The 13,135-nt window shown below is 37.1% G+C and overlaps 1 protein-coding gene across 2 annotated transcripts in view; it reads left to right on the top strand.

Moving 5' to 3' along the window:
- Positions 1-13,135, top strand: part of MACROD2 (mono-ADP ribosylhydrolase 2) — a 1,127,318-nt gene that overhangs the window by 947,746 nt on the left and 166,437 nt on the right. For both annotated transcript variants that reach the window (XM_083369818.1, XM_083369817.1), the window contains exon 9: positions 11,625-11,706. In XM_083369818.1, the coding sequence (XP_083225944.1) occupies positions 11,625-11,706 (82 nt within the window). The remainder of the gene's footprint in view (positions 1-11,624; positions 11,707-13,135) is intronic.

Genomic DNA, 13,135 nt, shown 5'->3' with positions numbered 1-13,135 from the left:
GACTACCTGTACTTTATCAATTTTTTCCTTTTTTTTGGTCATCAAGTTTTTGACACCTTGCTAGGTGACTGGTGGTACTTGAATATTGCCATATCCTAAAAGTGGTACAATGGGTGAAAAGTTTGAAAAGCCCTGCTATGGAAGTCAATAGCGTTTGTTTCGGAGTTCACCTGCCTTGGACTCTATAATAAATCATCATATTCTTCTTGTGTGAGGAATAATAATTTATTGGCACACTTTATTAACAATCTTTGGCGCATTACAATATGTACTATGCAGGCAAGACTTTTCTTCCAACTTCTGCTTAATAGTGTTTAATTTTTATAGTTATTGTTCCCTAGCATTTTATTTTCAGATTCTCTTGAATGAAACATTAAACTAGTTCTGTGTTTTAATTGCACTGTGTTGCAATACTGAAAGTATAAAACAGCAGTGAGTTTTGCAAGGAGGAATTTCCCAGAAAATTGCCATAAGGCTCCTGATGACATCTGTGTTTCAGCATGTCAAAGATTACAACAAAAATTTAAGTGGAAAGAATGGGAAAAAATACATCTAGTTATATATCGTATAGATGTAGTCTTTTAAGGCATTATTGCATAAATAGAGGTTATGTACTCTATTATATATACTTTGATTCTTTCCCTAGCATACATATGGAGTCTATGAACTTTTATAGATTATTTTTTTATTCCTTTATATAAAATGTGGATAGAGTTATCTTTTTTTTTACTCATTTTTATATGATAGCATTTGAAACTTCTCATTCTAAGATTCTCTTAAGCCACTGACTAATTGAGTTGTTATGTAAATTTATTTCACTTTGGTTCATATTTGTAAACATATAGATGTGGGGGTTATATTGCCTGGCATAAACTATGAATATGTCCCACTGCCTAGATGAGAAGTGCCCCTGAGTTGCAATGCAAGTTGACAAATGGAGTTTGCAGCTAGAGAAAAGACAGTTGAACCTGCAGTTTTCTGGTCTGCATTGTCCTTGCTCATATTCTTGAGTTAATTAATGAAAAAGGATTATGGCTGAAGTTACTAGTGGGCCACTCCTTGCCACCACTATATCAGTACACCAGCAGCTACATCAAAGTATTATCAGTTCAGTAAATATTATTAAAACAAAGAACTACAAAGGGAATACTTAACAGATATTTCGTCTGACTGAAATTATCCTTGACAGGTTTTATTTTATATAAACTGATTTGAGTTATTTATGCCATATTACTTGGCTAAGAACCATGGGTTTTGTCAGTTGTTTTGAGTTACTATTCTTCTGAGTCTCAGATAGTGTAGTCAATGTCTAGGGTTTATAGAGTTTTAGTCTAAATATGTGGAGTTTATCAAACTGTCTAACCCAACACAGACTTGTAGTTTAAATGTGGTTGCCCCATAACAGTATAGATTTCTGTATATAAGGAAACACATTTCATTTTTGTTGTTCTGATTAATTGATGCCATAATGCAGGATAATAGAGCTAAAGGTTAGCTTGTTGAATGGGAAAACTTGCTTAATTGTGTACTGTGTTGCCTTCATACTCAACAGATATTCACAATATGAGTATAATGATAACCTAATAGAAGTTGATTACTTATCTCATCTGAAAAATGAGCTTGTTGTAAAACTGCCTATCAGATAGTTCCAAAGTACCATCTTTCACAAGCCCATATTTAACACAGCAATATTTGCATGCATACCATCTCTTCTCATTTACCATTTGTCACTGAGATAGCAAATTACATTCATCAAAATCCATTCATTCTCCCAGTATCGCTGAATACAGGATTATCTTGGCTGTGTCAGCTGCCCTATGACTGGTAACAATGAAAAATGGAGGTCGACATGCATCTTCAAGAGACAGTGCATATCAAGCTGGAAAGATTAATGGAGCTGATGTCATCATGTTTGTATGGTATAAAAATGAATTCTGGAAACTGATGGCTCTCTTGGTAACAATGAATGCATTTTAAGCTGCTTCCCTGCTGCCCCTTGGCTGATGAATTTTAGTGGCCATCAAAAGAAATATACTGAGATATTTTATTGGAAAGAAAAAACTTTGCATTGATCCCTTAGGTGGGGAGACAGCCTCCAATATTGACCTGGCAGGAGCAATGTTTCAACAATTGCCTAGTGCAGGCTCTTTGTTATCATACTGGCCAAATTGCAGTGTCCAAACTATCTCCTGTAATACAAATTGGCTAGTAACACTGTAGTGAACAAACCTCGTTCTTAATAAATACATCAAACTGAAAGGGAAAAGCAGAGGGGAAAATATCTCAAGAATCTCAGTCTCTTATTATTATAAATAATCATAACAAAGATATTAATATTTCTGTGTGAGCCAGAAGTAAACTATGGGAAGCTCTTTCCTATTGACCCTAGTAACATTTGGGAGCAGGAGAACGAGTGATTCTCCAGCAATACCACCCCTCTCATCAAATAGTGGTTAATTACAGTCTACTAACAATTGGTAATTAATTTCTGAATACTCACAAATATGTCTGTTCTTACAAACACTTATAAAAGTATGTCTTTGATCAAATGATCCTTAAATGGTATGCATGTGAAATTCTGAAAAGCTGGCTTAAGGATGATTCAAATGCTTGTGTGTACTCATCCTTGTAGAATAATATCAAAATCAATGAAAAAATAATGTATTTCCATATAGGTGGGTTGGGGGAAGTTTTGCAAATGCTACTGTTTCTATAATGTGGGCAGAAATATTTGGAAATATGTGGAATCTCTGCTTTGGCTGATGGACCAAACCTTGGTTACCTGCTGAAAGTCATCTGGTGAATAGGTGGCCATGTAAATTCAACAGAGAATGAATGAATGAATGAATGAATGAATGAATGAATGAATGAATGAATGAATGAATGAATGAATGAAGCATACTGCCATTTCTGTTTGAAAAAGTAGCTAATTCCTCACCTCTTCGTTAATATAGAATCCACTGTGTCGAGTAACACAGAGAATGTGCTAAACAGGAAAGAACTTCCCCCAACACATCTATATGGAAATACATTCTTTTCATAATCCCAGTCAGCCATGCTCCCTCCTGCCAGATATTATGTAGAAGTCGCATATAGCTCATTTCACTCTCTGCCCTCAGGTTTCCATTGTTCTTTTCAAGTTAACATTAATCTCCTGATAATACTGTGTATATTTGCTTCTTAGTGACGCCATCTAATTGCTGGGCTCTTTTTGTGTTATGTGTTGTGTTATCTCTTGGGTTTCTCCTATGGAAGGAAAGTTCCAGCCTTCTGTGTGTCTGGGGCTTCATATGGGAAGAGCATTCCCATAACTATGAGTTAACATGACATAATTCTAGAATGCGTCTCTTTCTCTGTAGGTCTTAGGCATGCAAAAAGGTTGCAAGAGAAATTATTCCAGGGAGCTTTGTTTGGTTTCTATCACTTTGTTGTTGACCTAGTGCAGTACCCAGGATGGTATTAATCAACTCTCAGATACTTCATTTGATCTGAATAATAGTATTCTGCCCTCAGGATTACTGATTGGCCAGTGGAAGTTGTTCTCATGATGCATCGCATTTATCTTGTTTCATTTCTGAGTACCTTGCCATTCAATATCCTGTTATAGTTATAGAATATTATGAAGCTGAAGGACTCCATTTAGATTTCGTGGTCCCCATTAATCTTTTTGGTCATAATAAACACTGGGTGATTGTTTTCCCTTTTTGCCTCAACAACTTAATTATATTTCACTGTGGGCTAAAAAAGTATCCTTGATAAAGTATAAAATCAGAACTTTTCACAGTTATTTAAAGGGGAAAAAGTCATTATGGAGGCATAGAATCAACTGTCTTTCTAAAATGTTTATAATTTTACATCTCATTTTCTTTCTCCTCATCTTTCATTTTTTATTACTAAAGTGGTAGAATCATTTGTCATCAGGTTAAATATTGATTCTTACGAATAGTTTCACCTTATCTAGATCAGACAGAAAGACACGTTTATAGCAACTGTATTGAAGGCTTTGGGGCATATGTGTATGAATTTTAATTGCTTCCATAACTCCTGCATAAGTATCTCGGCACACCTATTGAATTTATTTCAAGCTTGAGCCCTTTTGCACCACTAAAGCAAGATACTATACCTGCTATAAACTGAAAAATAAATTTTTATCTAGCATTTATCCTTCCTCATTAGAAGACCACTAGAAGTGTAGAATCCTGACTTTGCACAAGATCTGTCCTGGATCCGATATAAATTAAAAACTTTACCTGGCCACTGTACACCCCCCAGTAGATTGTTTGTTTCAATTATTTATACTATATACCATAGGAAATATAAAAAAGTCCAAACTGGTCATATGGGGTTTTACCATGCATAGCACTATAAGATTTTAGGGAGTGTTTTGTACAACGTAACTTATTTTGCTGCATGAATTAATTTGTCATCCACGCATCCAATTTCATGCAGAATTAGAAGAGTAGCTATCACAGCTGCATTTATTCCGGAGCAGAATCTTAGAAATGGCATGGGGCCTTTCAAAATTTTCCATCCAAATTGTGCAGAGAAGAAATTAACCAACAGGTGTTTTTTTTTTCTTTCAAGGGCAGGCCTCCTGGACCAAAAGATTAGTCAAAGATGTCCCCTGGTATTTAACTGAAATGTAGGAAGCCAAGGATGCTGTGCAGGCCACTGGAGATATGCTTGTATAATGAAAAACAAAATATTCACTCACACTCCTAAGCTGACTTGTACTTTGTAGAAAGAACACAAAATATTATATTCTGATGCATATCAATCGTGGCATACTGAGATTGAGTGGGGAAAATTCCATTTGGGAACTGCAGTGAATTTCCCTCTCTCTTTTCCTCTATGTGTTTATGAATATAAATTTGTTGTTACTATTACTGTTACTGCTATTGTATTACCTCGACTAGTACTTGAGATAAAGGCAAAAACAATTACAAATAAGAATAGCTATACATTTTAGAAGTATATTTCAATTTCATTATTTATTCGTTAGTCTTTCTATCCAAAATGCCCCAGGAAGTAATAGAATCATGAATGCAACCAAGTTCCCACACTCAAATTACTGTAGCATACATTTTACAAGGAATTGGAGCAGATAACTTTTTCATCTGTCAATAAACTTTCATTTTTCACAGAATAGTTATAGTACATAGCTAAAATCATAACTTCACTAAGTAACCTCAGAAGGTGAGAAAATTAACTTGGAAGTCATGGATTCATTTTTTCTTAATCTTAGTAATCTCTAGAGCTAGGTTCTATATACCAGCCAATGCATCATGATGAGATAGAATTAAAAGTTTTATATCTTAGTCACCCTTTACATGGACCTTTTCATTTTTACATCTAATTCAATGGGTTGCTTATTGTTAATGAAATCCCTTCTTTTACAAAGTTGTCTTTTCTTTTTTGTGCAGTCTGCTATCCAATTATTGATCATAATTAAGGGGTAAGAGTCACCATCAATAGAAAATGTTGTTGCAATGTGTCATTAAGATATATGAACTTTTAAGATGCTTTATAATTTAGTTTGTCACAAGTTCTAAACTTAGCAGGATGCCTAGATTTAGAAAACATCAGTACTGACCCAAGGCCTATTAGTCAATCAACAGATTCCCTTTGGCTTCAGTGGGCGTTGAACCAAAATGACTATGAATGTGGTAAGAATAAAAAGATAACAGCAATTTTCTGGAGTTAGCAATTATTTAGTGACTTGCTTTTACCAATAAGGTCCACCTAAAAATGCTTTACTATGTATGTATCTGAATTCTTTTCAGTGATAGATTGCTTCAAAACTAGACAGATGCTCTGTTATTTATTAAAAGGAAAAATTATGCTTGTTGAGAAGCCCCTTACTGTAGACAAGAGAGAATGAGATCGAGTTAGTATGACTGTTTGGTCTCATTTTGTTTACTTTCTGTTACTGATAAATGGATTCAATATTCAATACTTATTCTGTCTGTTATCTTTGAATAGCAATTAAAAAAAATGCTGTGTGCATTGGGATGTGGAAACCATAAGCTTTATGGATGAATAGAAGACTTGTGTGCTGTGCATAATGTAACAGAGCAAAACTATTAGGACTGGGCAGCAAGCAGGAACTAGGGTTCACAAATCATAACCCTAACTATAGGAAGTTGCCCATTACTGTCAAAGTTGAGGCCTACATTAAATGAACCATGTCATTAATGGCGACTCCATCTCTGCTCTCCCCAATGCATTTGGTAAATGAATGCACCAGTCATTTAGAGAGTGGGTTGACTTGGATGGGGGGGAGCCACAGGAGGCCTAGTGCAGGCACAGGCCCACCTGTATTGGGCCTCCTACCACCCTCTAAGATATCCCATGCTCTGCTTCCTGCCCCTTGGATTCCCCACAGCCCTGTGGGCCTCTTCTCTACTCCACCCCATCACAACTCCACACTTACCTTTGAAAGATATCCAGAGCTTAGGAAGCTGGAATAGGGAAGGCTGCTCCATTGCTGGGCCACGTGGCACAATCGAGAAATCCTGCTGGTTTTGCTTTCCTCACTATGCTTGGTTCCCCTGCTAGCTACATTGGGGGAGGAAAGCATAGGGAGGAAAGCAAAACCGGCAGGATTTCTTCCCCTTGATTGTGCCATGTGGCCCAGCAATGGCCCAGCAATGAACTGGTCTTCCCTACCCTGATACTCTGAGCTCTGGAATCATCGAAAGGTTAGTGAGCGAATGGTGATCGAGGTGGGGAGGAGTGTGTGAAACGCAGTGGGGTTGCAAAATAGGCCCAGTGTGTGTGGGGACCCAGGATGGCAGGATAGGTAGGTGGGTGGATGTGCTGCTGTGATCAATCACAAGGGTGAATGACTGTGGGGGATCTGCAGGCATTATAACTTTGGAACAGGTTCATATGTAGCTTTGTGGGAGGGAGGGGTTGTAACTTCGAAAGGTCATTAAATGGCCTATCATATCTCAATGACTACCTTAATAGACCATTCCAGAAAAGGTGGAAAATCAAGAATCAGGACCACAAGACAAATTAGGATCAAGACTGGAGGAAAAAAAAGAAAGAAAAAGAACTATTTATATCAGTGTATTCCTTGAACACCTCCTTTCTGCTCATAACAAACTTATAGTGACTTTCTAGGATAGATGGTATCTCTCTAGAATTACATGGTTTTTCATACAATGCATGTCTTAAATACATATAGTTTTTGTCATATCTTTGAAAGACTGTGATTCTTTAGTCTCATATAATGAGATAAGAGTTAGGAGTTCCTTTGCTCAGCAATCTCCTTTTGGATTGTTGTCCCTTTTTTAACTTCCTAGATTCCTCTTTTGGATCTTAATTATTTACCTATATAGTTCTGGCCTTTGCAGACAATATCAATTGCAATGTGTTCTACAACTTCCCTACCCTGATACTCTGTAGCATCCCAATTTAATATTATTCATAGCTACAGTAGTAACCTGTTGGGTTATTCCTTGTGTTTCTGGTGTTATTCTCAACCCTTGCCAAATATTTATTGCTATGCATGAAGTTCAGAAGTTCCAGAGTTGTGGAAAATTTATTTGGTATGTATGTATGTATGTATGTATGTATGTATGTATGTATGTATGTATGTATTATTGAATCTGTATGCCATCATATCCAAGCAAAACAAGGATATATTTCAGTTTGTGCTGGTTTAAATATCTCATCTGGGAATTTATCTCTCCTAAAATATATCCCCCTGTTACATCAAGTCTCCTGAAACCTGATGATGCCAAGAAAAAATGCCTAAGTAGAAAAACTTAGCATAGCATTTTCCCCTTCCATTCAATCCTGTCTGATTCTGAGACTGGCTGGACAACTCCTTGCAGTTTACTTGGCAAGGTTTTTCAGAAGTGTTTGCCATTGCTTCCTTCTTGGGGCTGAGAGAAACTGGCTAGCCAGAGGTCACCCAGCTGTCTTTGTGCTCCAAGCAGGCCTATTGCTCACAGTCTCCTGATTTCTAGCCTGTTGACTTAACCACTACACCAAACTGGCTCTCCAGAAAAGTATCCTTAAATTGACTCTGAATTAGCCCAGACCAAGAGGAGGGGAATGAGCAATAAGATCTGTTGCCTAAAGCTGTGACGGTGCTTCCTAAGTGAAATGTGTACTCAGTAGAACTTTCTTTTTCTTTTGCTGCAGTGCTGTTCATTTAGGACCTCTTTGATCTACCTGTTCATAGCCATGAAGTTAGCAAAAATTTAATCAAGGCTGCAAAGAATGAGGGGGAAAGGGGATAGGAGATAGGAAATGCACTTTCAATAGTGGAGTCCAAAATGGAGTTAAAGCACATTATGAATTTGGTTAATTGTATATTATGCATAATTTTTATTTAGCATATGATTATTATAACTATAATCCTGTATTTAGCTCTGGGAAGTGGGGGGGAAGTGGGCAGGTTTGGGGTGGGGGGGGATTTGGGGATATATTGTAAAATTTTGTTTTTTGTAAAACTCTTTAATAAAAAAAAATAGTGGAGTCCAAAATGAGAGCTTTCAGTAAAGAATAATGCCTTCATAGTTTAGCTTCTTTAAGCTTCCTCAAAGAAATGGCCCACTTTTCCTTGGCTGTAGAGATTGCAATGAGACCTTAGCTGGTTGATGAGCCTAGTCAAATTAGTAATAATCTTGTACTCTCTTCTATAAAGGGAAGATCATGAAACATCTAATCGATGTGGCATTTCAAAAGCTCAGAAATAGCAAGATTTTTTTTGTAGAATAAGCTAGATATCACAAAAGCCAGTACCAAGGGTCCTGGAAGGTTATTGTTAAGGTACTGTTCTAGTGGTACTCCCCTTATGACCACTTAGGTCATTTGTTTTGAAATGGAAGTGATTAAGAGCAAGAGTCTTTTTCATAGATTAAGGCCGATCTAGTTTATCAGGCTCGCTTGGATGAAACATTCCTTGACAGGCAAGATGCAGGAATATAGTTTAATTTCAATTTATTATCTGCCAACACATGCCATTCAATCAGATAAACACAGTATCCAAGCTGTCATCACAGCATCTTATGCATGCTTAAAAATAGGCTCCTTTTTTCACACATTTGGAAGGAATTAATTCATATATAGATTATATATGCAAAGGCCACTTTAAAAGTTTTACGGGGCTGAAAAACTTCATATTCTTAAAAAAAAGGTTCCCTATAACTTTACTCTGGCAATGAAAAACTTGAAAGAAGCTGATACAGGCTCACCAGATATCTGTATATAAGTGGCCATGGGTATATAAGTGCAGTTTACAAAAAGTGAATGTGTCTTGTGTGGAATCTTCTACATGTTTTGTTGAAAAAATATTGGAATTCAATGAATGACTAAACACATCATTTGGAAAATGAAATGTTAGTAGCAAAGAAAATTCTTCCCTAGGAAGCAAACGCAAACACAACATGTTCAGCTGTGGAGACTAGATAACATCCGTGTGGGTATGTGGGAAGGAGAGAAATAGCCGCTATGATATTATGCAGAGTAACAGCATGGAGGAGTTATGAGACTGGCAAAAAAAAGAAGAAATAAGTTTGATAATTGTTGCGGAGGAAAAGATCCAAGAAACTTTGCTGAGGTGGTCATGAGTGATGGGATTAGAGACAGAAACCTCCTTCTAACCCAGGCTGTCTAATCAGGAATCTCACTACCTAATTCCCCGTGTGACCTATTCCTATGAAGTGAACGTTCTAACAATATGAACGACACTGGACATCATGAGGTGAGGCCCACATAAGAGCTCTCTACAGGTTGACAGTTGACTGAAAACCATCATTGAGCCCAGAAGTCACGGTGGTCGTTAAGCGAGTAACCTTGGTGGAGCAGTGGGCTAATGCCTCCTTAAGTAACACCAGCTGCCTGCAATTAGTGCAGGTTCAAGTCCCACCAGGCTCAAGGTTGACTCAGCCTTCCATCCTTGCGAGGTAGGTAAAATGAGGACCCAGATTGTTGGGGGCAATAAGCTGACTTTGTAATAATGCCGCTTGGGGTAGCAGGCATATACATAGAATGAAGGCTACTGCTAAGCTTGTAAGCCGCCCTGAGTCTTCGGAGAAGGGCGGGATATAAATGGAATTTTAAAAAAAATAATTAAAAAAAACCATGTGACCTCACCCAATTTCACCACTTTTTTTGCAGTGGCAATGAGGCTACATTTGTATCTTATCTAGAAAATTAACTTAGTGTGACATTCAGCAACCAGATTGGTCTATGGGAGCCTCCCCCCTCCCAAAATTATTTTGCACCTATTTGGAAAGCATCACACTGATTGTGAATGCATATCTGAATGAAATACCTTTAAAGCTCAGCTCCAGGTTACTGAGAAAATAGTTGTTTGTTCAAGATAATTCCCTCCTATCTCCATTCATTCACATCCTCTGAAGAAGTTCATCTGCAGATGTATGCACCTAGGCTCAAGCCTTCTCTAGAGTTGTCTACCTCTATCAAATTGAAATAATTAACCTCCTTGTATGCAGAATAACTGAATAACAGTGTTAGAAGGGACCTTAGAGGTTTTCTAGTCCAACCCCCTGCTTAAGTAGGAGATGCTGTACAATTCTGAACAAATGACTGCCCAATCATTCAGTCAATCAGTCAATCAAAAGCATTAAAAACAGACTTTTGATTATGGTTTTGACATAATATTTAATGTTTATTAACTGATTTTATGCTTTTATGGTAAGCCACTATGAGACTCTGGTAGCTGATGGTTTAAACATCGAATATGTAAATACAGTTTAATTTGATCCCCTCCTTTATTTTTAAGTGAAACCTTTGAGTAAAACTTTTTGACACAGAATTGCTTGCCAAAACATTCTTGTTAGGAGCTAATTATTATATACAGTTTGTGCTTTTTTACATGCTTGGCTTTACTTGACAATTTCATCTTTATGAACTGTTTTATTTACTACTTATTCTGGCTGCCATCTGGCTGTCTTACTCTGCTCTTTTTGATTTTGTTTAACCAAACCAGTTTAAAAGCAGGTAGGCTTATATAATTAAGGACAGTATAGAAGGCTTTTAAAAGACTTTCCAGAATAATAAACAGTCCTGCAGAAACATCTCCAGTGACCTTGAATGGAGGTTCCATTTCTTTAACCCAAATCCCTGAGACACAGCTGTTTTAGGACCCATCCATTAAAATTATGATAAGCGGGTAGATTAGTATTCGAACCAAAATGTTCAAGGTGGATTGCCTAAGCAGCTACCTGTTGAAAAGGAACTCTACACGGAATTGGCCTTATGAAGGCAAGTTTGTTTTGACTTATTTATTTAATCAGTGTACATGGCACTTCCAGAAACAGATGTTTCCAGTATTTCCAGAGTTAGCATAAAAGGAAAATCAGCTCCCTAAATTTCATACTGCTACTTAAAACGATCCCTTTGATCCAAACAATAAATCTTTGTGTGTGGTTTGGGACCTCTGGACTGCTATGGTATGAACATATGCAAACATATCCATAAAAAATTATAACCAAGTGTTTCCTTTATTATTATTGTTGTTGTTTTTGTTGTTGTTTCTGCTGCTGCTGCTGCTGCTGTTGCTGTTGTTGTTTATTGTTATTGTTATATTTAAAGGCCCAAATAATACCTTGTTAAGATAATCTCTTTTTTTCCCCCTTCAGATGGACCGTGTCATTTTTTGTGTATTTTTGGAAGTTGACTACAAAATTTACAAGAAGAAAATGAATGACTTCTTCCCAACAGGTATATCTATTTGTTTCTTTGAAAACCAACTCTTGTCCTCCAGATATTGTCTGTACATATTCCTACATTGTTTATGTTTTTATAGATCCTCTAAATGATTTATGAGTTGACAATTATTCATACATAAAACATACAAAATGAAATAAATTTTGTTGTACGATAACTAGGCCTGTGCAAATCAGCATTGGTGATTCAGTTTGGACATTCAGTACTGAAAGAGGGAATTATTGGATATGACTGTGTGATAAGAGTTGAGGCAAAATTATTTGAGCCATTAGAAATTTAAAATTACAATGGAAACATCTGACAGAATGTCAGAGTATTTAGAGGACATTAATTGTCCACAGATTTTACATCAAGCACTGCATTGCATTTTTTTTAAGTATTCAACCTGAATCTTTTTTAAGTCAGAGGGAAAGTCTACAAAGCAGCATCAAAATTGTCCAGCAAAAAGCCCAAATTGTTCTGCATTAATGAAAACCTTTTTCTTCTTCAACTTAAAAATAAAAACGTTCCTAAACTCTAAGCAGTAAATATTATTTTCCTCTTGTTTTTCTGGAACATCAAGCTTGGCATGATGTTGAAGTTTACCCAAGGAGACACCCTGTGATGTTTGAGAGGGTTGGCTTTGATGGTTTTGAAGGACTTTCATCCACATTGGCTTGACTAGGATACCAAGCTGGCTGGGACACCATGGTAAATCTAGGTCTGTTTGAGGCAGAGCTCAGAATGGGTATTGACTAAAGCTGTAGCATTAGTGTAACTTTGCTATCTTGAGAGTGTAAGGAAAGTTGGAATAGCAAATTTGATCCTTCCTGGAAAAGACCCTCTTATCATCTGCAGTATTCAATTGTGTCTAGATTATGGCCTAGTAGAAATATTCTCATTCTGGAGAATATTGTAGTTTAGAGTTTAATTGTTGGGTTCTTAGCGTTCTCTGAGCTTGGTTGTTTTCCTGCATTTCTGTCATTGCTGGCCTAGGTAACATCATCACTGGAAATATTCTCTATTAATTACTTGATCAAGGCAGTAGAAATAGGATGACCCAGTAAGATATGGCATCATAACAAATAAGCATGCTATGGGGAAAGGGGCTTGTAATATATGTTGTAAAAAGGGATTTGTATAGTTATAAACAGAGTTCGCAGGTTTGACAGTTCGTTGACAGCTGACAGCTCCACACGCGGCTCCCGCTGACAGCCCCACACGCGGTTTCCACTGACAGCTACCAATAACAGCTGCGACCTGACAGCTTTGCACGCGGTCAGCTGGGATTGGTCGAGTGGAAACAGCGGGAGAATCCCCGAACAGGGATTGGCCAGAAGTCCACCAGCGGGACTATATAAGGGGGTTTGAAACGCACTAAGTTGTTCCTGTGGAGGCGAATAAACAGCTGATTTCACACTAGCCTGCTGTCCTTTTTCTAACT

Source organism: Vipera ursinii (genome assembly GCF_947247035.1).
Source record: "Vipera ursinii genome assembly, chromosome: 1".
NCBI classification, from domain to species: domain Eukaryota; kingdom Metazoa; phylum Chordata; class Lepidosauria; order Squamata; family Viperidae; genus Vipera; species Vipera ursinii.
This window is presented reverse-complemented; position numbering and strand designations above follow the sequence as displayed.